The 27,746-nt window shown below is 32.8% G+C and overlaps 1 protein-coding gene across 2 annotated transcripts in view; it reads left to right on the top strand.

The window, feature by feature from the left end:
• The window catches only part of DMD (dystrophin), a 2,089,898-nt gene that overhangs the window by 1,318,248 nt on the left and 743,904 nt on the right, over positions 1-27,746 (top strand). For both annotated transcript variants that reach the window (XM_011378471.2, XM_011378473.2), the window contains exons 46-47: positions 15,432-15,579; positions 17,810-17,959. In XM_011378471.2, the coding sequence (XP_011376773.1) occupies positions 15,432-15,579; positions 17,810-17,959 (298 nt within the window). The remainder of the gene's footprint in view (positions 1-15,431; positions 15,580-17,809; positions 17,960-27,746) is intronic.

The raw sequence follows: 27,746 nt of genomic DNA, 5'->3' as shown, positions 1-27,746 counted from the left end.
GTTTCTCTAAGTTCAACTTTTTTTTTTTTAGATTCCACATATATGTGTGATCAAACGGTATTTGTTTTTCTGTGTCTAGCTCATTTTACTTACCGTAGTGTTCTCTAAGTTAATCCACATTATCACAAATGGCAGGATGTCTTTTTCTTCAGACTGAATAATATCCCATTGTATATATACATGTATCATATTGTCTTTGTCCATTCATCTATTCGTGGACACTTAGGTTGTGTCCAGGTTTTGGTTATTGTGAGTAATGCTACAGTGAACGTGAGAGTGCAGATATCTCTTTGAGATAGTGGTTGCATTTTCTTTGGATATATACCCGGAAGTGGAATTACTATATCATATGAAGGTTCTGTTTTTAATTTTTCGAGGAACCTCTATACTGTTTTCTATAATGGCTGTATTAATTTACATTTCCACCAACACTGTACAAGAGTTCCCTTTTCTCCACACCCTTACCAATTCTTGTAATCCTTTGTCTTTTTGATAATAGCCATCCTAGCAGGAATGAGTTAAATTAGTTTTGATCTGAAGTAGATTATAATACATTAAGATGCATATGTAATCTTTAGAAGAACCACTAAGAAAATACATTTAAATTGTAGTTTTAAAAAAAGGAATTAAAATTGTGTACTAAAAATGTCTAACAAAAGAAAGTAGTAAAGAATAATTACAGGAACAACAACAACAAAAAAGACATGAGTCTTAAAAATATAGTAAAATGGCAAATTTAAGTACAACTATATCAGTAGTTATATTAAATGTGAGTGTATTAAGCATTTCAATTAAAAGATATTTCAGGCTGGATTTAAATAAAATACCCAACTATATTCTGTCTAAAAGACAAATGTTTCAGAGCCAAAGACATATAGTTTGAAAGTTAAAAAAAAATTGAGATAGATATACCATGGAATAGTATTGATAAGAAAAATGAAATGATAATAATATCAGAAAAATAGACATTAAGATAAAACATGTTACTTGTGACAGAGAAGGACATTTATAATTATAAAAGAGCCAATTCATCAGAAGACATAACACATATATATATGTGTGTGTAGAAATTAATAGAATTCAAAGGAGAAATAGAAAATTCAGCAATAATAATTGGAGACTTTTATCCCACTCTGAATGTTTGGTAGACCAATTGGATAGAAAATCAGCAGTGCTGTAGAAGATGAATAGAATGTTATGGCAGACTTAGAATACTCCACCAAATGACAGCAGAATAGATACTTTTAAAGTATCCATGGCATAGTCTCAAGGGTAGATCATATGCTAGTTCATAAAACAAATTTTGATTAATTTAACGGAATTTAATTCATTAAAAATTATGTTCTCTTAACACATCAGAATTAGAATTTAACAACTGAAAGAAATTTGGGTGATACATTAATGTTTAAAAATTAAACAAAACCTAATAATCCACAGATTAAAAAATAAATCACAAAGACAATTAGGGAATATTTTGAACTGAGTGAAAATAAAAGCACAACATGTCAAAACTTATAGGATGCAGTTAAAGCAGTGCCTATAGGAAAATTTAAAATTTTAAGCTCCTGTGTTAGAAAAGGTTAATATTCTCAAGTCAATAACTCAGGCCTTCACCTTAAGAAACTAGAAAAAGAGTAGTACTCTAAACCTAGAGGAAATAATGAAGATGATTAAGACAGAAATCAATAAAGTAAAAAGAAGAATAAGAATAGAGAAAAATCAATGAAACCAAATATGAATCTTTGAAATGATTTTGAAAATGGCAGAATTTAACTAGATTGACCAAAAACAAAGAAGGAAGGAAGGAAGAGAGGGAGGAAGGAAGGGATCATAAAGGAAAGTGGGGTAGCAGTACCAACCCTACAAACTGATGGCTAACATCATTGATAATGGTGAAAGACTGAATGTTTTTACCCTAAGATCAAAAATAAGACATGAATATTTCCCCTCAGTGCTTCAACATTCAACATTGTACTGGCATTTAAACCAACAAAAGGAGATGAAAGAGAAAGAAAAGAGGAAGGTGTGGCGATGGTACACACAACTCTATCATTTACTAAAAGCCATTAAGTTATATACCTAACATAGGTGAGTTTTATAGTATGTAAATTATACCTCAATAAAGCTAAAAAACATTGTAGCATATGGAAAGGTATAGATTAAACAGAGTTGGTAATATATTAGGAATTGTTGAATCTGCATAATGGGTAATGGGAATTCATTATACTATTTTTGCATATACTTTCATTTTCTAATTTTTTTTAAATTGGTATCTGCATGTCCCTCCTTATCCAGTGTAATTTACGTATCTCTATTTTTGCTTACCTTTTGAGATGATAGTCTTACTTTTCTTCCTAATGATTATACACCATAATGTTATGTATGCAATATTTACTACTGAATGGCCTTTTATTTTGCTTACTTTTGCATTATTTGCTTTTTGAATCACATTATGAAGAAATGATGTGACATTTTCTTAGAAACCATCAATTCTCTCTAGAGAATAGAAACAAAACACTCTCCTATATTCATCAGGAAAGTAATAGTAGTCAGCGCACAGTGAAGACAGAAATTACCTTCATAAATATACAGAGAATTTTTTTCTCAATGCTATTTTAGTCGGCTCTCTGTCCTGTTAGTCTAAGAACCAGGAAACCTGTTTTATTTCACAGTGTATTGACTCTGTCATATGTGACTAAGTCTGCTAAAAAAAAAAAAAACATCCTTGGAGATACCATTTGGATTCTTTCTTTCTTTCTTTATTTTAATTTCAATATCCTCCTTCCCTCCTCCCCGCTTTGGATTCTACTGTTTTTAAAGGTGTGCTTAGCTAAGTGCAATAGTCTACTTCATGGGTCAAAGCTAATCTTGAGTAATCTTCTATTCAGTAGACTTTCTAAGTTCCTCTGTATCCAGTGTTTCAAGAATTTAATCATTGATATGGAAGGTAGAATACATAATGCACTAATGAAATTCATCCATGATCAAATTTTAATGCCCAGAGATAATTCAATAACTGTTATTACATTTGCACAATCCATTTAAGTAATTTCATTGTATATCCTTAAAGACTATCAAATATCTTTTTTTAAAATACAAACAGAATCATGCCATACTTCTGCTTATAAACTTTTAGCGGTTCTCGGCACTACAGAGGGAATGTATTGACCTTGGCAGGCATGTAGAGCTCTTTAGAACCTGATTCAAACCTACTATTCTAGTACCTTCTCTTGCCAATCTCCTTCCACATTCCTTCACTATGGAAACATTAAAGAGACTATCAACTTTTGCATTGTCTATGCTGTTTCTTTCTCTACAGCGCTTTACTCCCTTCATCTAATGAACATATTTTCTAGGTTTCTGAGAGGTTATTCCTCCCTTCGGGTTCCTAGGACCCTTAGTACATGGTTTCATATTGAACTTAAGATAAAATTTGAATTCTTACCATGGCCTCATAGCCCGTGCTCATTTCTATGGCCTTGTCTCCTGCCACTCTCCAACTTGCTCACCACACTTTAGCCACAGTGGTCTACTCAGTTTCTCTGAATCTCTACGTATTTTCTGCTTTGAAAGAAGCTGATTCTTCTGTGTGGAAGCTAGTCCCCTATGCTTTATTTAGACATATTTATATATATTTCAGTATTCAGCTTCAATGTTACTTACTCAGAGGAACTCACTGTTATAAACACCACACCGCCCTCAATCCAAATAAGATCTGCTGCTCTTCTCCTTAGGAACAGACTATGTTCCAAACTACTGTTACAACTACATTTGTTCTTAGACTACATGCCTCTCTACAAGAAACCATTAGATGCTCACGTAAACCTGAGAAAATTCTAAATGTTAAGCATCTTAGATGATGATAATGATGACAATGATTTCTTTTCTGTGTTTCACAGCAGTTTCAACAATTTATGTTTGCTTTTGCACTCATCACACACAATAAGGTTAATAATGTTTATTAGATACTTCCAAAATACACACAGAGGAAACACATTTAGTCTAAAATGAGGCATGGTATCCAAAAGTGGAATAACTATGTCTGACCACTGACACTGTTTTTCTGTAGGAAGTAGAATTTGATGCACATGTGTTTGCCTTTAGGTGAAACATGTAAATGAAAGTTCTTAGTTGAAAGTTCATAAATAAAGGAGTACTCTTTTATAACAATTTAAATTTTTTCTTCATACATGTGTCATGTTTTTCATTAATATACTTCTTTGCATGATTATTGGTTTAACGTCCATCATACTCTAAGCTCCATATAGGTAAGGACTGGGTCTAATGTTGTTCATCTCTGAATATTCGCCATCTAGTACAGTGACCAGTACTTAGCAGATATGTAATAAATATTTGTTGAAGTTATAGCTACACTTCAATATTTATCACATTTTAAAGAAACCCACTTATGTACATGTCTGCATCTCCTACCAGCCTCTCGACATTTTGTAATGGTCCCATCATGTAGGACAATCAATGCCTGATATATTGTGGACACTCAAATATTTGACGAAAAAACATTAATTTAATGACAGGCCAACTTCCCTGAGTACATTATAATCTCGAAGTGAGCAGTATATATGTCTTCTGAAGGAGCCCTACTAAGCCTAGCATGCCACACAGACTCACAGCAGATACTTAGGAAGTTCATTAACTCTAAAAGTTGGCCTTCATAGTGCTTTGGCCTACATTATTCACTTTCTTCTGTATCATAAAGTCTTTGGCAAATTTCTGGACTCTGACCACAATGTTTGGTGGTAGAGTTCTTCATACCTAATGGATTGTTTGAATTTTTATTTCATATCATGTTATTTACTTGTCTGAGGTCTTTATGATGGTGAACTCAATACGTATGATAAGCTATCATAATTTATCCCCAGTGACAAGTAGATATTTCTATTCTCCAGAAAATAATCTCCTCATTTATCCCATAGGGTACTTAAACTTCAGTTATTCCATTCTTTTAAACCAATGGTTGTCAAACTTTTTGGTCTCGGAACCCCTTCATACTCTTAGAAATTATTCAAGATTCCAAAAAGCTTTTGTTATGTGGGTTACCATGTTTAACATTAAAACCGAGAAATGTTTAACATATTTATTAATTTATTTTGCAATTACAATAATGAGCCCATTCTATGTAATATAAATAACAAATGTTTTATGAAAAATAACTATTTTCCACAAGAAAAAAGATTGTAAGAAGTGACATTGTTTACGCTTTTGAAAACTTTAATATTTAGTTTAGGAGAAGAGAGCTAATTTTTTTATCTGCTTCTGCATTCAATGTGTTGCTATATCCTCTGGAAAACTTGTAAAAGAATAGAAGGAAAAAGGCAAATAATATGTTAGTATTATTATGAAAATAGTTTTGACCTCACAGACCCCCCGAATGTATTTCAAGGATCTCCAGGGGTCCCCAAACTATACTTCAGGAGATGCTGTTTGAGGAATGTCACTTTTCTTGTACCTCCTGTGGCTATATTCTTTTAAAGTATAGTAACCTGAACTTCTTAAGAACTTAGCTAGAGTTGTGTGCAGATTTTAAATAAATCAAATGGAAATACCCTTTGCCCTTTCTTCTCCAGGATGAAAGTGGTGAGCAAAATATGTTCTTTCTGTCTCTCTAAGGAACTTTGGTTTTCCTTGTCTGTATAATGTACTTATATTCCACTGAAAATGTACATAGTGCCAGTCGATAGATGACATTTTGCTGGGGGCGGAAATTATGAGGACCCTGAGGAATTCAAAATACAGGCACAGTAATAAAAATCACCATAAAACCCACAGAAAAAGACTATAACAATTTTTTTAAAAGAGTGTGAAATTATAAAAGAAGCAATAAAGTTGATTTTGGATTAGGAAGAAAGAGAAACAAACTTGAATAACGTAAAAGCAAAGAAGAGGAAAAGGAGGCAAAGGCCTGGTTCTTTTTTACTAAGTATTTTCCATGTTTGGTTCTAAGCTAAGCAAACATAGCTTCTCGTACTTGAAAACTTCAGTAAATTTAAACAGAATAAATATTTATAATCAGATGCAATGTCTAGTTTTTCTGTGAGCTGTCTTCACATATGTCCTGTGAAATACTAATTGGGTAAAGTGTTAATAATTATTTCAAAGAGTAAAGAAGAATTTTAATGGCCATATACATTTTTATGATCACACATATAACTGGGTTAAAAAGATTATGCAGATTTTCTTATATCAGAATTCATATACTTTTAATCTCCTTGTATGTGTCTAGGAAAGAGATTTAGTCAATAGCGTATGTCAGCAAACTTTAGTTTTGCTATGCCAGATAGTAAATGCTTTTGGCTTTGTGAGTCATCCAGTCTCTGATGCAGCTTCTCAACTCTGCTGTTGTGGGGTGAACTAGTCATAGACAATATGTAAATGAACAAGTGTGGCTGTGTTCCAATAAAACTTTATTTTCAAAAAACAGGTGGCAGGCAGGATTTGGCTCATGGTCCATAGTTTGGAAATCCTCAGTATATAACTTCTCCCAATTTAATTTAATTTACATAGAGCTTGCCTTTCATAACACACACTTTGTTTTTCATGGTAAATCTCCCAAGGATAATGTGAATAATGTTATTACTCTCACATATACAATTAAGATGGTGTCATTATGAGATTTTGAATTTAACAATAAATAAGTATTGTACACTAACTACCTAGAGGAGTATGATCACAATAGACAGAATACCCATCCTTATAGTGCTTGCAGTATATTGACAGACATAGGAAATTACAATGTACCTTATGACAGAAAAATTGCAAGCTTTGGAACTGTGAAGAGGGCCCATAACTTAGACTTGACTGGGAGGTGGGTGCTGATCAATTGAGGAAAGCTTCATAGAGGAGGTGATGGCTCACCTGAAATTAGAAATATAACTAGAAGCTACCTAGTTACTAGAGAGGGGTATCCCAGACATGGGATAAAGGGTAATCCAGACCAAGGGAACAGAATATGCTAAGTCCTGAAAAGGATATGGTACTGAATTTCAAGGAATAAGTTCAATGAGTTGTAGAATGCAAAGAAAGATGAAGAAAGAGAAGTAAGATCAGATCATAAAGAGCTTTTTGATCCAGGTTAAAAAAGTTGGATTTTATTCCTTGGCACTAGGGAGTTATTGAAGTTGTAAGACTATGCTCAGAGACACATTTTTGATAATTCATTCTGAAGTTTTGAGAATGCATAAGACAATAACAAGATGGGAGGCAGAAACCAATTAGGAAATAACCTCAGTAATCCAGACAGAGAGGATGGGAGAAGGAAATAGTGTCAGAAAGGATAGAGAAAAGTGGGCAAATTCATGGGAGATATCTAAAGTACAATTATGAAGACATATTTATTGATATGTTCTGGGAGTGAGGGAGAGGAAGGAATCAAGGATTCCTTTCAGATTTTTTAGCTTTGGAGACTGCGAGCTTGCAGAGCCAATCCATAGAGACTGACAGAGGAGCTAACTTAGAAAATGATGTTTTGAATGTCTGGGAAGGGAAAAACCTAGCTTTCATTGAAAACAGGAAAACTGAGGTCATTCATTCTTCATTGGATCTTCCACCAGATACCAATGACTTTATTGATAAATCATGTCACTCTATCTCTAATAGATGAAGGTCTAAAGCATCATTAGTATTTTCAGAAATGTATTCCAGCACCTGTGTAGACAGCACACCGCAATTGAACCTATTAAAGTAGGATTGGAAAACAGAGTTCAATCTGGAATATGTAAAAAGATTATTCTGGAATTTCTTTTTATCTAAGAATTGAGTCTGATAGGCAATATGAATTATGAAAGCCTTGGGATTCTAGGTAGAATTTCATAAGATTCAGCATTTTGACCTCATCTCTACTACTTTCCCTTCTCTCATTCTGTTCCAAACATTTTTTTCCACTTTCTTTTTGTTGTTTTTAGAACATTCTGACCATACTTCTGCCTTAGGACCTGTGTACTTGTTATCTGTGTTTACAGTGCTCTTTCCCCCAATATTTGCATGACTTCTTCCCTCACCTCCTTTATTACCTAACTTAATTCAAGTTACTATTAAAAAAGAAGCTCCACATCTCAGTGGCTTAACACAATACAAACTTCTTACTCATGCACAATTCAAAAAGTTGTTTCCAACCAGTAAGCAGCTGTCCTCCAAATTGTGAATCAAGGATCCAGGCTACACTGACTTTTATGGCTTTGCCCCTTTTTTAACATTCTAGTTTAGTTTAGTTCCAAGTATACAGTACATTGGTTAGACATTTATATAGTTGATGATGATCCCCTTGATTACTCTATCTTCTCTCTGACTCTACACATAGCCATTACATTACTGCTGACTGCATTCCCAATGCTATGCTCCCCATTCCCATGACTATCAACTACCATTTTTAACATGTAGTTTTCAAAATCACTGTGCTTTTCTATGTGAAAGAGAAAGAACTAGGAATATCACATGTGTGGGGGTAAAGTTATGAGCCAGGTCTGGAATCAGTGAGCATCACTTATGCTCACATTCCATTGGCTAGAATTCAGTTATGTAGCCACAATTAATGGCAAGGGAGGGTGAGAAATGACGGCTAGCTTCATGATTAAAAGAAGAGAATAAGGTTTTTCGATGAACAGCTAGCCAATCTCTACCATGTTGACTTTACTCAAATACCCACTTGTCAATGAAACCTTCTTTGACTACCTTTTATAAAATTGCAGTCCTCCGGCTCCACTAAATATTCTCTCTCTTCCTTCATTTTTTTTCTTTGTGGCACCTATCACTATATCACAATCTATAAATTTCACTCCTTTAGCTTGTTATTTGTCTGCACCCCCACTCCAGAATAGAATGTAAGCCCTATGAGGGCAAGGATTGTTGCCTACATTGGACACATGTAGACCTTCAAGAAATGTTTGTGGCATTGTAATTATACATCTACTTCACTTAGAAGTAGTCTATCTGGTGGAACATTTACTCGCAGATTGGATTTTGACTCTAATTGTGTTTCCCCACAAAATTTGTTAGAAGAGAGAAATAGAGCTGTCAACCGGCTCATCAAAAAGCTCAGTTTCAAATAGTTTCTCTGTGTACTCATGCATGCTTTATAAATACTTTTATGTATGTAATTATGTTGGTGTAGGCAAAATTCTGAGATAGAAATAGTTCAGTATCCAGATTCTCCCCTTTTTAAAATTTATTTTTCTAGCATTTGTTGAATGCTGACTGTTAATGAAGCACTAGGCTGAAACTGGGGTATTAGAGAGCAAATTTAGTCCACATGACCACACTATGAAATGTTTATTGTGCCAATTTTAAGATGAAGAAATTGAGGCCTATAGAGGTTAAGTAACTTGTCCAAGTTCATATACTCATATACTAACTTGCACAGCTCAGATTTGGACTTATTTTTCTTTCATTAACTGTCACTGCTAGGCTTCATGATTTCCCTTCTCATTCTCTGTATCTACCCACAAGTTGCTACTGTTTTCCTTAATATTGAGAAATAAATGACTGAGAAGCCTTGATATGTTTTCCTTCTCAGGAGCATTTCATTTTACTAAGGCACAAAGTCTAGGCAAAAGGAATGAATGAATTGTGTAACTCACGCACTAACCATATATAAAAGGCATGTTGATTTAAAAATAGAGTTGATGCCTGGGTTCTGGTTCACATAATGTCCTATAGAGCAGGGGTCCTCAACCCCCGGGGCCACTGACCAGTAACGGTCTGTGGCCTGTTAGAAACCATGCCCACACAGCAGGAGGTGAGCAGCATGCAGGCAAGCAAAATTTCATCTGTATTTGCTCTCCAGTGCTAGCATCATCACCTTGGCTCCACCTCAGATCACCAGAAATTAGATTCTCATAGGTGCACCAGTCCCTGACGCCAAAAAGGTTTGGGACTACTGCTATAGAAGGTACAACCTGAGGAATTTACAGTTTATGCCTAAACGTGAATAATTTTTTTCTTAACAGATATATTTGAATCCTTCTAATGTTTCTCAAATCACAAGACACTTGTTTTATTTTGGTCAAAACAACAAATTACAATCTAGAAGAGACATATTGGCTTACTCTCATTTGATGCTTATTTTGGTTGCTTGTAGAAGTCACTTGATAGGGGAGGGGAAATAACCATGAAGAAAACAAATTTAACGGAAGTAGTGATTAACTGGTGGAATGACATTACAACTTCAAGAGTTCAGGAAAGTTTATTTTAAAAGCAACCCAGTATGTGGTTGCATTGTGTATCTCATGAACATATGGCACAGAAAAAAGAAAACTGTCTTTACATAACATAAAACTGTCTTATGTATTGTAAATGTGTGCTTATGGTTTGAAATAAAATTGCCAGTAGAACATTACACATGGATTCAGCAGTACAACACCTCAGGCCACATGTGGAAGTGAAGATGATAGCATCTAGAAAACTGAATTAGGTGCCTCAAAAAGTTCATAGATCGAGATGACAGTTTTAGTGTTGAAGATGCATGTCAAGAATGTTTACACAATTGTTATATAAACTGTGAATGAGGAAATGCGATCTTTCTGATATATTTTATAACATTTTAAATTAGTATGTACAATCAAATTGATGCATTAAGCATTATACGTAGACAGGCGCTGATTCTAGCTATATTTTTCATAGGTTCTGAGTTATAGTTGATCAAAAACTTAAAACTTCCCATTCGGAAAGTGAGATAGTAACCCTGTATCTGGATATATATGGTATATAAATCTCCAGGGCTTCAATTTATTTATTTATTTTCAATTACAGTTGACTTTCAATATTCATTTCAGGTGTACAGCATAGTAGTTAGACATTTATATAACTTACAAAGTGATCCTCCCAATAAGGCTAGTACCCACCTAGCACCATACATAATTATTACAATATTATTGATTATGCTGTACTTTACATCCTCTGACTATTTTGTAACTACCAATTTGTACCTCTTAATCCCTTCACCTTTTTCACTGCCACCACCCAACCCCCCTCAACCCCTCTCCCATTGCTTTCAATTTATTCATTGGGAATTCTAGGAAGGCCATACAAGGGAAGTATTTGAGTATTAAAAGAGATTCAGATGTGAAAACATCCAGCACTTGGCCTGAAACATTCTCCCTCTAAAATCATGCGATGTGATTTGCAGTCTTTTCCTCTTACTATAAGAGCAGCCACACAGAATGTGTTCTCTAACTGTTAATGTTAAGTTCATTGAATTAAACAATATATTGGTAACTCTTCCTTTCTGATTATGCATATCTCTCTCCATCATAATATGTGCTTCCATCAATTGCATTAAGAGCATTTATAATGTAAATGGCAACGGAGCCAATATTTCAAACAGAAGCCATTCTTTAAAAAAAAATAGCTAAATGTATTGAAATGCCTCTAAAAGTAAAATATTTAGCACTTAATTGCAGATGAGTAATGTTAAATGTCTCATTCATTATTATTACTACCAAATGCCCGAATAAATCCTACCATAGGCATTAAGTGAGTAGGTAAACAAAGAAATAACACTTCATGTGATGAATGCCAATATAAAGTATGCTTAAACTATTCTGTCAAGAGACAAGCCTGGAAATGCTAACTGTGCTCCTTCCCTTTTCTGCAATCATCTGAATATATAAATTCAAATTGCAGCTTTTAAAACTTCAGATCGAGGCTTTTGAAATTTCAGAAAATACATGTGCTTGGAAAAGCAGATTATAACAAGGTCCCGGTGGGTTTGGGTCACCATCTTTTTTCTATTTCAAAGTATAAAATACAAAGCTCGACAAGAAATGATTACCAAATGTTTTCATATTTAAACCAAAGATGCTGTACTTAAAAATTTAAATCATCAGAAAAAAGTTTTCCACAAACATTGCATAAAAAGACATATTATGGCAAATAGCTTAGCCAAAGCTTTTACTTTTTAAATGATGATTTATTCTGTCTCTAGGTTCTTAAGGGTTTTCCAAATTAGTATACAGTTAATATCCATAAAATCATAAGCAAGTCACTGCCTTTCAAACTGATGCTGAAGGTTAATTAGAAAACATACTTAATTATTTATAGTGCGCAGATGAGTCCTGAGTACTACTCTCAGTATCCAAAAACACTGTAAACATAGAAAATTTAGGAGATTTATAGTGGAAAGACAGTAAATTTTTCACTAATTAATTTATTGATTTAATGGAATCTCTATCAAAGTTCCCAGTGAGATTTATTTTATAATTTGACCAAATGATACTTGTATTACATAAATTAGAATAGCTAAGGCAAGAAAAGGGGTTAACCTACCAGAAATTAAACATGTTTTAAAGCTGAAATGGTTGAGTAGTATATTACTGTCATGTTTTTGTAGCTCAGCATAGTAGATCAGCAAACAGAACCCGATTACATATAAAAATACAAAATATAATGAAAAAAATCCCCACAAATCAATAGAGAATAGATTGTGCTAAGAAAAATATCAATTTCTGAAGATTCCTTCAAGGTCAGAAATTTAACTCTATATAAATTTAAGATTTATTAGTAATCTGTTTTATTTTAATTAAGGTTTAGGGATCCAGAATGAAGTAAAGGTGAATGAGCAATTGTAGGATGGTCACAATTTTCAGAATAGTATCAATGAAAAAAACAACAAAGAAATAAATAGATGAAATTTTATTTATAAACAAATAAAAATATATTTAAAAAGCAAAAAGGTAAAAGGGAAGCTGGAAAAACATACTCAATAAATATATATTTTAAGGTAATCTTAAAAGAGCTCTTAAAAACAAGAAAATAGTGAGGAAAATGAGCAACAGACTGCAAACAATTTACAATTGAAACAGAAATGACAAATATACACACATATACAATTTTTTTCAAATTTTCTATTAATAAGCAATGTAAAAAACATCCATGACAAACTATTTTTTCCTCTATCAAGTATATAGATCGTAATGCTCAGTAATAATAAATGTGTGTAGAGATAAGTATTTTATAACTGTTGGTTGGAAGTATATGAGTGTTTTTACTACCAGCACTGCAAAGAAATTATGCAATGTGTACCTAAGTCCTTAGTATTCTTATAGTTAACTTTTCTTCCTCATTCCAAGGAAATTAGCAGGTGCATAAGCCAAAATGCATAAACAAATGTATTTGTTATAGGATTATTTATTATAATGAAAAATTGGAACAAAACTAAATGCCTAATTACAGAAGAATGGTGAAATATGGTGTACTCATAAATGGCTTATTACTCAGCTCTAAAATTGATTTTTCAAAGAATAATTAATGACTTTAGGAAATACAGTAGAATATTAAATTAAGAAAATAAGTACAGAATGTTTATAGAGTTTGATTCCAATTAAATATATAAATCTCAACGTACAATGAATAAGTATATTGCCCCTCTTTTTGTTTGTTGGGTTTTGGAGGTTTTTTCCTCCCTGAAATCGTCAGTTTCTAGATGAAGGTTGGGAAAAGCCTTACACATCTGTCTAGATTTTACAAGTGTAATTAGATTTTAGCAAAGTATTATTTAACTAAGATAAGGAAGATTGGTAGAAATAAGGTGATCTCAGCGTTTGGGACACTGTGCGAGATGATCTGGAGTCAAATACTAAAGGTTACAAAGAACTGCAAAGAGTAGAAAAGAGAAAAATGAGATAGACTGACAAATACACTTGAATCTTAGACCGAAAAATTGAACCGGCTTACAAATTTTTAACAAAGGATGTCCATAGTGGTATTTTTTCTTCTTCCAGAATTGCTTCTAAGTCCAGAGTCTGAGGAAAAATGGTACTATCCCACATTCTAAAACAAACTGCCAGCAGTTAAGACCAGCCACTTCGCACAGGGTTAACTGAGAAGTGACGGTAGCATTATGTCTACTACCAGTGATTTCCAGCCTCCTCTGTACCCTATGTCCCAGTCAGAATTAAGAGGAGGACTCAGATGGGGTGAAATGGTTAGCTCTGTGGGGAGTGCAGTGTTTGTGGTGAGGGTCTGTTCCCTCACTCCCCGCTTTCAACTCTCCAAAGTCAAAGGTAAGGGCTTCAATATAATCACTGAAAACAAGTATGTAGAATGCAAGAAGGGAATTCTATGCCCAGTAGAATTCCTGACAGTTCGTAAGCCCTCAAATATTTAACTTAAAGCAAAAAAAAAAAAAAAAACCCTCAAAATGAAAACAGCCCAAATGTCCACCAACAGAGAGATATTTATACAATTTAATACTGAACATCCAAGAGAATAAAGAAATTAATCTACACACAATATGGGTGATTATTGTAAAGTGTGTGTTGAGTAAAAAATACAAGTCAAAAAAGAATATATACCATATGGTTCTTTCCATATACATAACGTTTAACTAGCATACTAGTTATACTTGGAGGTAGTGACTATAAGAGACAGAGGGTCCTCTCAGCTTCTGATGTCATTCTGTTCCTTTCTTTGGTTATTTGGTATGTCCAATTTTTAAAACTATATTGAGCTATACAGTTATATGTGCACATTCTTATATGTATATTATACTTCAATTAAAAGTTTACATACAAGGTATATATATATATATATGTATGTGTACACACACACACACACACACACACACACACACACACACACACACGTTCCCAAAATACAACAAAACAAAAAAATCGTAAATTATTTTAGGTGCAGATCATTTTGCTCAGCTGTGTTACAATTCAATGTGTAAGAATAAATTTATGGCTAATTGAATAACATATAGTGTATGCATTTTGTAATTAAAAACTTCCACTAGTATAATGTATGTTAAATTTTAAATCAATTTTCCTCTTTCTTCAAAAAGGATTGTGAAACATAATTTGGAAAACATTTTAACACGTGATAATTTAGGATTTTTATTTTAATTTCCTTATTTTTCCTTTACTCTGAAGTTGTCCATAAAGGTATATTCTATCTTAAGCATTTTATAAAATGCAACTTCATATTATATACTTGCTTTGGTGCAGTGGTTCTTTAACAGGGGAAGTTTTGCCCGCAATGAGGATATTTGGCAATGCCGCAAGAGATTTTTGGTTGTCACAACTGTGGGTAGGGGAAATGCTACTGGCATCTAGTGGGTAAAGGCCAGGGATACCGCTAAACCTCCTACAATGCACAGAACAGCCCCTTAATGACTAATTATCCAGCCTTAAATATCAGTAGTGCTGAGTTTGAGAAACATTGTGCTGGTTTAATAAAATAATGTTGGAATTTTAAAATTAGAATTTTTCTTGACCAATTTTAATCTCATAGTTTAGAGATTTTTGAGATATTGAAATTGATCAAAGTGAATGAATTTTTTTAAAAATTGTATTAACACTTTTTACATTGCTTGTATTCTTGAAAGTGTGTGACATAATTTTTTGTTTTGCTTTTTCTTTAAAAAAATAGAAAGTTTGAGAAATATGTTGTTTGTAACAATTTTATTCTTTTCTCTGCAGGCTAGAAGAACAAAAGAATATCTTGTCAGAATTTCAAAGAGATTTAAATGAATTTGTTTTATGGTTGGAAGAAGTGGATAACATTACCAGTATTCCACTTGAACCTGGAAATGAGCAGCAGCTAAAAGAAAAACTTGAACAAGTCAAGGTAATTTTATTTTCTAAAATCCCTCAGGGCCCACTTGTATAAAGAGAATATGAATCTATTTTTTAATGTATTTAATCATTAATTTCCTGCTGACTAGGTTATTGATAGTTCTTCACTAGTTTTTCTCACAACTTTATTTTATCTTAACCCAATGCTTTCCAATATGCATATATATATATACATAAAATATATATATATAAAAATATATATAAAAATATATATATATATATTTTAAATGTGTGTGTATGTGTGCGTAAAATGCATGGCAGTATTTTTACAACTAATTTGAAATTAATTTTAGACTTATTGGAGAAGTTCATAGCTCCAAATTATTTTAAAAACTAGGAAGAATCTTTATAGAATGAATTTCATTTTTTAGGGAAGATTTTAATCACCAAATCAATCCAACTACTTTCAGCCTCTAATTAAGTGTTCAGTTTGCCTGAAGCAATGTTTTTGTGTGAGTGAGAGGGTGGTGGGTGTCATGGTGTTGGTTTACGTTCTAGTACTGGTTGAATAGACATCCAGTTTATTCAAATTGCTTTTCATGCCTTCCTACCGTCATGTCTGCTCATCTCTGATTATCTCATCTGGCTGACTGGCATGGCTCTAATTGTGCAGTTGGGTTAACTTTTATGGTTTTAGTTCTAGGAAAGAGACACTTTGCATCTGTTTTTAAATCTTGAAGGGAAGATGAATGAGAAAGGGAAATTAACATTTAATCATTCCCTATTATGTACTTAGCATTAGATATATTTACATCTGCTATTTTATATAGTCTTCATATCAAACTTTCAAAATGATTGGAATTATCCTCATTTTACAAGGTCACACAACCAAAAGGAAATGGAATTACTCCTTTATCAATGATTCAGTTGGTTTACATGTGCAAATTGACTCTCATGTCAACCACTTATTTCTCTGACACAAATTTGTACCTGAACAGAAAAGTATAAAAATAAAATTATTGCTTAATTCAGTAAACAAATAATGAGTACTACTATATGTCAGATATTACTCTAAGTATTTGAGGTTCAAAAGTAAAAAGTTTTGAATCTGTAGTCATTTGAATATGGTTATGTCATGGAAAAATGAACTCAGTTCTTGAAAATTCGTCTTTTCTAAGTATATTCAGTGTCATATATAGCAATATAATTGGTAACCTATTTAAGAGACATCTTTAGCAGCATTCACTTATTAATAAATTTGCATTGATTTTTCTTTTTTCCTTAGACAGTCTAGATCAGCACTGTCCAGTTGAACTTTCCATGATGATGGATATGTTCTACATTGTCTATTTCAGTAACCACTAGCTACGTGTGCCTTATGAGTACTCAAAAGGTAGCTAGTGTGCATGAGGAAATGAGTTTTTATTTTCTTGAACTTCATTTAATTTAAATTTTAAAAGATTCATGTGGTTAGTGGTACTGTATTGGACAATACAGCTCTAAATGGCAGAATAAAAGACAGTTATTAAAATAATAGTGGTTTTGTAGATCTTGGAAAGGGCATTGATAAGTTGATGCTGAATGAATAAGAGAAATCCAGGGATATGGAAGAGTCAAAAGTAAGGATTCTTGAATGAAACTGCCCAAGTTTGAATCACAGGTCTGTCACTTGCTACTTTTGTCCTTGGATCTGGTACTTAACCTCTCTGTTGGTATTTAACCTCTGTCTCAGTTTCCTTCTATGTAAGATGAAGATAATAGAATCTACCTCATAAAATTATTATTTAAAAATTAATTGAGATAATAGATGTGGAGAGATTAGCACAGTGCCTGGTACCTGATGTGTTCTCAATGTTAGTTACTTCTTAATATGATAATGCAATTTCTCATTCAGTGATATGTTACTACTTGGAGGCTTAATACCTAAGAGGGTGACGAATTTATCCAGATTGTTCTATTTCTGATAGAAATGTGTTTTCGGGCTCTTAACTCTGTTTGGGGTGTTGTTTTAAAGCTGATATCATATGACATTTTTCTCTTGGAAAGACAAATCTCTGAGGGAAAAGATATCCTGGTCCTTTCTAGGATAATTTTATTTACTTGCTAGTGGATGATTCAGTCTATCAGCTATGTGTTCTATAGAAAACTGTTAGTATTTGAGGTACCGGTAGTCCTTTGGTCAAGTTGCTTCATTTTGATAGATTAATCAATAGAGTCAAAGACAAGGTAGTTGGCATTGTGCTGTAATTAATTTTAAAAGTTGTTGCATTTGTCTGTTTCAGTTACTGGCAGAAGAGCTGCCCCTGCGCCAGGGAATTCTAAAACAATTAAATGAAACTGGTGGAACAGTGCTTGTAAGTGCTCCCCTAAGCCCAGAAGAGCAAGATAAACTTGAAAATAAGCTCAAGCAGACAAATCTTCAGTGGATAAAGGTTAGACATTAATCATTTCTCCTGTCACATGTGTTAAATGTCGCAAGTGTTTATATTTGTTTTGTTTCATGGGCGTTTTATTGGTGGGGGTGGGGGTGGGAGGCTTGTATGTCGATATTTTTTTTAACCTGACCATTTGATTTGGCCGAATAATTTGTTATGGATGGAAATAGTGGTGGTGGAGGATGGTGCATTAATGAGCAAATGCCAAAATATACGCCACTATTACTTTGCATGAATTATTCTAAATAATTAGACCAGAAAAGGGATGAAGTAATTAATTCGGTGTTCAGGTGAATATTAACAGTATTTAAACACGATGGAGGTGATACAGTTCAACAAGTATCATGAATCGGATTCACTTACCTTTACTGTAGTATAAACTTAATCAATGCTTAATTTATGCTAACCTTCTTCAAAGGGTGTTTTATTTATTTATTTGTTTGTTTGTTATTTACTTATTTACTTAGCTGCTTGCTTGAGAGTTTTCTTTCTACTACAGATACTTTTTAAATCTAATATTTAACAATGTTTATCAAAATGTAATGCATACTTACTCTTTAAAACCAAGTGGCACATATGAATTTATAATGAAAAGCAACATCAATTAATCTATCATCATTTATCGAAAGACAATTCTTTTCCCACTGTATTGCTATGGCAATTTTGTCATAAATCAAGGAAACATGTATGTTGAATCTGCTTCTGGATTCTGTATTCCCTTACATTCGATTATGTCTGTTCTTCAGCTATAACCACACTGGCTTAATAACAATCATTTTTTAACAGCTTTATTGAGATATAATTTATATACTGTACAATTCATCCATTTTGAAGTGTACAATTCAATGGTTTTGGTATATTTTTTAAATTGTGGTAAATCTACCTATAAACATAAAACTTGTCATTTTTATTATTTTTTTATTTATTCATTTTTTAAATTTATTTTTTATGGTGACATTGGTTAACAAAATCCAATAAGTTTCATCTGTATACTTTAACAGTAAGGCAGATATATATTTACATTGTGTGTTCACCTCCCATAGTTAGATTTCTTTCTGTCACCACATATTTGACCCCTTTTACTCTATCTCCTCCCTCTCCCTCCCCACTCCCCTCTGGTAACCATTAGTCTATAGTCCATGTCCATGAGTCTCTGTTTGTTTGTCCTGTTCATTTGTTGCTTTTAGGTTTATATTCCTCGTATGAGTGATATCATGTGATTTTCAACATTTTCTGTCTGGCTTATTTTGCTTAGCGTGATTATCTCAAAGTCCATCCATGTTATCTCAAATGGCAGTATTTCATCTCTTTTTATGGCTGAGTAATATTCCATTGTACATATGTACCACAGCTTCTTTAGCCAATCATCTATCATAGGACACTTCAGTTGCTTCCATATCTTGGCCGCTGTGAATAATGCTACCATGAACATCGGTGTGCAAATATCTTTTTGGATATGGGTTTTCAAATCTTCGGGGGTAAATATCCAGTAGACGGATTGCTGGATCATATGGTAGATCAATTCTTAGTGTTTTGAAGAGCCTCCATACTGTTTTATCATAGCGGCTGTATCAATTTGCAGTCCCACCAGCAGTATATGAGGGTTCCTTTTTCTTCACATCCTCTCCAACATTTTTATGATTTTTAAGTGTGCAATTCAGTGTCATTTGTTACATTCCCAATGTAAAACCATCACCATCATCTATATCCATAAATTTTTCATCACTCCAAACAAAAATTCCGTAACCATTAAGCAATAATTCCCTATCCCCTACCCCCACCCCCTCACACACAAAATAACCTCTAATCTATGCGTTTCTATGAATTTATCTATTCTAGATATTTCATATAAGTGGACTTATACTATATTCATCTCTTTGTATCTATATTATTTCACTGAGCATAATGTTTTCAAGGCTCATCCATTTTGTAGCAGGTATCAGAACTTTATTCCTTTTTATGACTAAATAAGATTCAATTGTATGTAGATATACAATTGTTTTATTTAAACATTGGGATCTGGTAATGTAAACCTTTTAACTTTGTTCTTAGTCCAGCTTGCCTTTGCTATTTTTGGTTCTCTGATTTACCAAGTACATTTTAGAACCAATTTGTTAATTTTTACTAAAGCCTGCTGGGATATTTTTGAAATTCTGTTGAATTTGTCGATCACTTAACATCTTTACAGTATTAGGACATCTAATCTGTGAAAATGATAAATATCTCCATTTATATAGGTCTTCTTTAGTGCCTTTTTAGTAATAGTGTGCAGTTTTCAGTCCAGAGACCTGCACATATTAGATTAAATCCCCAGATAGTTGAAATTTTGATCCTATTATAAATGGGATTCATTTTAAATTTTATTTTCTCTTTGTTCTTGGTATATAAAAATATAATAGATATTTTATATTAAGCATGTATCCAGTGTCTTTGCTAAATTCACTTATTAATATTAATAGTTTGTAGAATCTTTTGCATTTGTTTTAAGTGCAAAATCATGTCATCAAATAGAGGTTTTTTCTCTTTTCAATCCTTATTATTTAATTTTTTTTCATACATTAAGACCTCCAAAACAATGTTTGATGGGAGTAGCGATAATGGGAATCCTTAGCTCATTTTCTGTCTCAGGTGGAAAACTTTCAGTAATTTAGCATTGAATAAGATGTTTGTTGTTGGATTTTTTGTAGGTTCTCTTAATCAGATTAAGAAATTTCTCCTCATTCCTAGTTTTTGAAGTTTTTATTATGAATAGGTATTGAACATATTCAAATGCTTTCTGTGCATTTATTAAAATGATTATGATTGTCCTCCTTTGTGGGAATGTGATAAATTATAGCCATTAGTTTTGGAATGTGAAACTACTTATGGATTACTGAAATAAATCCTATTGGTCATGATGTCTTGTACTTTATATAGATTGCTGGATTGAATTTTCTAATATGTTGTTTAGGATTTTTATATTTTTGTTCATGACAGAAAATGATCTGTAATTTATTTTAATATCCTCTCAAGTGTTGAGAGCATTGTTAGTCTAGACTTATAAAACAAGTTGAGAGGAACTCTCTCTTTTGGGGGGGAAGAAATTATTGAAGATTGGCATTATTTCTTCCTAAGATGTTTCAAAGAATTTAACCAGAAAGCCATCAGGGCATGGAGTTGTTTTTTTCTGGGAAAGTTTTTGATAACTGGTTCAATTTTTTTAGTAGATATAGGGGATGATTAGATTTTTCATGTGTTGTGTGTGCCAGCCTTTGTAACTTGTGTATTTCAAGGAATTCATCTGTATCCTTGACATTTTCTCTTTTTGGGCTGTAGACTTTCTTCATACAGCTAGCAATCCTTTATAGATTTATATGTAAGAATGAGAAAATAGAAGGATGAAGAGCACAAAGTACCAGACTGGATCTTGTTGACTGGGATATTTCACCCTATGTGTTAAGGCAGAGAGTTTATTCTCATGTTAAAAGATACTTTCAAATTCTACAATGCAGCGGTCTTTGACATATTCACACCAACTGCTGAGATTCTTTCCAGATACCAAGTTCAATTTATTTAGATAAAAACCCCACACTTTTATTTTGATTTATGTTTATTTTTACTTGTAGGTAAGTGCTAAGGTAAGACCATTCATTTTATGGTAGTTTTGAGCTAGGGGCAAATTTCCATCCACAAACTTTCAGTGCCCCCAATTTTATCCTGCTACTTAGCCCCAATTATTACAGCATTTTTCATCCAAACACTTTATACGTTGTGCCAAGTTCAGATCCCCTTATACCTAAGGCTACTTCTTCCTTACTTTATATGTCCCCACATGTACTTTTCTCATATATACTTTGACGCACCAAGAATGTTTTGTAAACTCTCACCTACTTTTGACCACAATTCTACTGCCTTACTGAGCATATTTAATACGTGTTCACTTTATTCAATCCAAAATATAAGGCAAATTGTAATCTTTTAAACCAGTAGCAAAACCATGCCAAGAGGATATTGCAGAAGTATAATTTTTCATGTAATATAAAATAGCTTCTTTCAAAAATAGCACAATTGCCTCCAAAGAATTTGCTTGTTATTCATCAGTATCCAACAAAATTGAGAGGTATGAAGAAGTTACACTGAGAAAAGTTTGTACATAGATGATTTGAAAAGAAAGTATTAGCGACTTCATTTTGAATTGTGTCAGGTTATTATATTTTTAAATTGATGCTAAAGTTCTTGTAACAGATCATTTACATAACTGGTCAAATATTTATGAAATAAAATAAATACCAATTATTTGACATTAAAATCAAAATATGTGTTTAGGTCCCTATAATTCAAGCAAGTATGTATTTGAAAAAATATATGTATATATATACACACACACACTTGCTTTGCTTATGTGAATAATCAGAGTAAAGCATTTTAAAGTGAATTTTTCCTGCTAAAAATATAAAGTTTCTTCCTTTAATAATTTCAGAAAAGCCATGTAAAGATACGGACATTTGCATATGGAGGGAATCTGTTTTCCTAGTAATCAAATTTTGTAGCCACCTAACAATATAAATAAAATCATTCCTCATAGGAAGAGAACAAGGAGAAGAATTGACCCAAAATGTTTTACAGTATCTCAGTACATCTTGATATTATAAAAGGGAACACAAAAATTATAATTGTAGGAAATGTGAGAGAACTATTTAAAACACACAATACCTGCTTTGTGAAGAGTGAAACATGAGTCAAGGTTTTATGTGTTCCACGACAGCATAAAATGCAAAATTTTTATGATAGAAAATTAAAACCAAGACTATAAATGTCATCTTGTATAGACTTAAATTACTATATCATCCACTATATCTGTGTCCCATCCCAAAATTATTTTAATGCTATGTTTTTACCACCAAATGTCTTCAAATTTGGAATCTCATTCATTAGTCATATTAAAATCTATTTAATTGTCTCTTTTCAATCTCTATGCTACCCTATCCCTGTTGGTTTAAATTTAGGAATAGAAACCAAATGGTCGGTGCACAAGTCAGTTTAAAAAAAAAAAGAAGTAAAGAAAGATGGTCAAGGTGATCAAGAGGTGGTCTTGATTGTCATTATTCCTCAAAAACTGAATTATTAGAAGAGAGAAGAAATAATGGGGACCCCTCCCCTGCATTCTCCAGCCCCTGTTCCATCCAAAGGCTAGAGTGGGTGGTATAATTATAACTAGGAGGTCATGGTTGCTGGGATACAAATATGCCAATTTCTTAATACACAGTATCTCCAAAAATGTCCTACTATCACAATCTCTGGTAGCCAGTGCCTTTCTCCGTGGCTAACTCTAATATGTTGTATCCTGCTTATTTACCCAATTTACCAATTACTTTGACAGCTCTATGTTTCATTACTAAATAAAGAAAACAGAGATGGGGGGGTAATATAGCTATTCCTTTAAGGGAGGGGTGGACTCCATAATGGGCTTATTGCAAACTGTATTAACTTGCCTTGGGTAGCTTCTCTTTATCTAGAGATGGGAAATGTTGCTTTAAAGCGGAATACAGGCCGTGGTTTAAATTTGTGGCTACCACCAGATAAGAATCTTGAAGTGATAGCCTCATTTTTGTCTAATATTTATCTTGACCTTTACAGTCTTTAACAGTAATACTCCTAAGATCCACAAAATGGGAATGTTATTAAAGCTAGCCTCTGGCTTTTTTCTCTGGTTGTCTCACTCTATGATCTTCATACACATGTCTGACTTTGTGTTGTTTTTAAAATTTGTCACTCTTCATATTTCTTTGTATTTTCTCTGAATGTGTCTGTATGTGTAGGGGGTTCTCACTCCCTTCTTACCTCTTACCATCACTATTACACTCTTCCTCCTTCTGTATTATGTATGTCTTCGCCTACGAATTGACATCTTTCTATGTCTATCATGAATCCACTTTCCTACATGCATATATGTCAGTTTTGTTTTGTTTTGTTTTTTCCTGCCTGGGTAGTATGACACATTGCCTCCTACTCTCTCTTTCTTTACCTTTAATCTCTCTACTTTTAATCTCTTTTTAATCTTTTACTGTTCTTGTCACTTTGTAGCCCCATTCTTCATTCTTCATTGCTCTTTTTACACATTATGTGCAGGTATTTAGAAAAACTACCATTATTTAGAATCCGAATATGATTTGTCAATCTTTATTTTTAAAACATATTGCATACTTTCTGTACTTAATGGAAAAGGTGAAAAGATGGAACATTTATTTTGTAGATTCATAGGATTATTCAAATGAAAGGAGCTTAATGAACCTAAATTACTCTCAGATCTTCTAGATTAGAACAGAGTCCTAGAAAGGTTATGTGATTTATTTGAGGACACATTTTCCTCTATTTAAATATAAAAGGTATTCCAAAATAAATAGTTTTTTTTTTTAACTTTTTAGTGAAGCTCAAGTGATTTTTTCTGTGAATAATATACTAGAGACAAAGAAAAACATGGTTTCCCATTTCATCTCATTGCTCCTTTAAAGGTGAAAACTGGGGTTTCTTTTCGTTTACAAAAAACTGTATGGAGAGTTTTTGCTTTACTTTTTGATGTTTTTGGAAAAATAGGTGCTATGTTTTTAAATTATTTTCCAGATATTTATTTACTTAAATAGAACATTTGTGATTGTGTAACATAGGAAAGCATGTTTATGTTGTTTCAGAGTTAGTTATATGGCTGTGATTTTTGATGTTAAGTAACTTGACAGGTAGTATATATTATACATTCCTATTAGTCATAATAACTATATTTCTATTTTGTTGAATAACTTTAAATTTTTGCATGTCATTACTTGAAAATAATAAATTACTATTTTAATTTGCTAATGCCTAGATAGTATAAAATAGTGCATACAAAGACTAAAACATTTTACAAGCACAAATAACAAATTTTGCTGGAAAGTGAGTTTCAGTCAAGTACACCTTAATAAAAGAAAACTGATCCCCTTCATCTAGAAAAAAAAAGTTAGGTTTAAAAATATATGTAGCAAAGCTTTAATATAGGAATAATTTTTGTAATATTGATAATAGTCCAGGGATTATTTACAAACTAAATCACAAAATATATATTATGCAAGTAAAAATAAAGTGAAACTCATGGACCAGATCATTTTCTACAATATACAAATTACTAAGTTTCCAGAAATTTGGTTCATTTTGTATTAATCATCTTACTTCTGAGTATCCAACCAAGAGTAAATACTTTAGTTCTTTTAATTTGTGTAACCTAAATAAATGTTTGCAATGTAATGTCAGTCATTATTAGTCATTACTATAAGTGTGGAGAGTAAAAAAGAGAAAATTAAATCAAGCTAAACTTGACTTTTCTAGTCCTTGCTCAAAAATGAACATTTGCTCCAACAGATTATTTTCCTATCAAAGACCATGATTAATAGATTGTTCTAGTAGTGACCATTCAATCCTGCCCTTAATGTAAATTACTTTTTAACTAAAGAAAATAATCTTTACAGGAAATACAAGAAAATTATATTTACCTATTTATTATCAAGGCATGCAGCCTGATATTTCTTGGAAATTTATCATCTTGAAGATTTCCTTTATATAGTTAATAATTATATCATAGCATTTATTCTTTCATTAAATTATTCTTTCAACAAACATCTAAGGAATGACCACTATGTGCCACATGCTGTTCTAAGCATATCATAATCAATTCCAACCTTTGCCTTACTTAAAGGGCATTCAAAACTACATAGGGCTTGGCATTATACCTATTCATATCTCTAATTTATAGTTGCTAAATAGTTTGAGGCTGAGAGCTGAGGGTGGGAGTAGTAATTAACAGTTTATAACATAAGCATTCTTGATTTTGCCTCCTATAATTTTACATTGAGATGAGGATTATTACTACTAGATTGTATGTCATGAGTATATCTCAGTTTGCTCTGACAATCGTGGCTTTGCCTGTTATTCCATCATAATTTTTAATAGCTCTTTCATTATCAGAAGCATTCCACTTTAGAAGATTAAAATGTGTATACATAAGGTCACCCCAGTTATGACAATCAACATCAGGCTATTTGAGATGGACCTGGCCCAGTACTCTAACTATTGTTATTGTTACTGCTAGTGTCCTTAGCAGCAGCAGCACCCCTACGCTCTTAATCCATCAGTGAAGTTGACAGGTTTGGACTGTCCAAGAAACCTGGTTGCCATTACTACCAAATTAATCACTCTTTAATGATAGTAAGTTTTTAACAGTATGTGGTTTTTAACTTTCCAAACTATTGAAATGTCAAGCAATGCCGAGAATTTGGATCAGTCATTTTACAAATAAATAAAAAATAGGAGTTGTGAGGAGGCAATTTATAGTGGTGATTAATAGTGAGGTTTATGGATTATGGATTTTACCCGTTACTAGCTGTGTGCTCTTTTACCTACCCTGTTCATACTTCAGTTATAACATCCACAAAGCTCAGAACATGCTGAACATATTTTACAGGTTGCCATGAAAATTCGGTGAGACAGTGTGTGGGAAATGCCAAACAAGGTGTTTTGCACAATGTTATTGGTCAAAAATTTTAGCTTTAATAAAAAAAAAAATAAGAGTAAGGTTAAAACAAAAAAAGGCAGAGTATAAAATTCTTCCTGACTCAACTTTTTTTTTTTTTTATTGTGGTAAAAGCACTTAACAGGAGATCTACCCTCTTAACAAATTTTTAAGAATGCAATACAGTAAGAGTGCAATACAGTTTACTATAGGCACTATATTGTACAGATCTCCAGAAGGTTTTCATCTTGCATAACTGAACCTCTATATCCATTGGACAACTCCCATTTCCTTTCCCTTCTTACCCTGGTAATTACAAGTCTACTCTCTGTTTCTATGATTTTGACTATTCTAGATAGGAGTGGAACCATGCAGTATTTGTCCTTATGTGAATGGCTTTTTTTCACTTAGCATAATGTCCTCCAGGAGGATACAGGTAGATACATGTTCTTGCATACGGCAGGATTTCCTTCTTTTGTCAGGCTGAACAATATTCATTGTCTCAATCGAATAGTTACAAATGTGGCTCTTGGGGGGAAAGCTGAAATATGTGCCACCATTACAAATTCAAGAACTGAAAGAGAATGGGAGTTGGAAGCACCAAGACTACCAAATGCCCCTAATGGAAGGCACAAAAGTTTTTCATCCAGTGCTTCCCCATTCCACTGATCTCATTATTCTCATTATCTATGACCAGGTAGCATTTCAGATAAAATGTGTTGGAAAATGATGGATTTTTCTCCTCACGTTGGCTGTGAAGTGCAAGTTGTCCACCGTTGTTTTCAAACACCTACATTTAAACATTTTAAGTATGAGCATAACTTAAGATGACATTTTTAACCCTGAGAATCTTCGCAATCAACCTTCACACCTAACTTTAACTCAGAACTCCAGACAGAGTATTATTGAACCTTCACACTGCTTCCCCGCCCCCTTCCCTACTTCCATTCTTGATGTCATTTCTCCCATTTTGGTGGAGTGATGAGAAACCATTTATAGGAAGTTTCATTGGAGCCAGATAATGTTCTATTAGGAAACCTTAACCTAATACTAGATATTCTGTTCATTTCAGTGCAATGCTATTTTTAAAAGATGTGAACAAACAGAAACCCAACATGCATTGTAGAATACTCATACTTGTGCAACAACTGATATATATATATATATATATATATATACATATATATATACACACATATATATACACACACATATACACATATATATATATAAATACATACACATATATATACACATACATACACACAC

This window comes from Pteropus vampyrus, unplaced genomic scaffold (genome assembly GCF_000151845.1).
Source record: "Pteropus vampyrus isolate Shadow unplaced genomic scaffold, Pvam_2.0 Scaffold340, whole genome shotgun sequence".
In the NCBI taxonomy this organism is placed as follows: Eukaryota; Metazoa; Chordata; class Mammalia; order Chiroptera; family Pteropodidae; genus Pteropus; species Pteropus vampyrus.
Note: the sequence above shows the minus strand (reverse complement) of the source record. Positions and strands in the feature narration are given on the sequence as shown.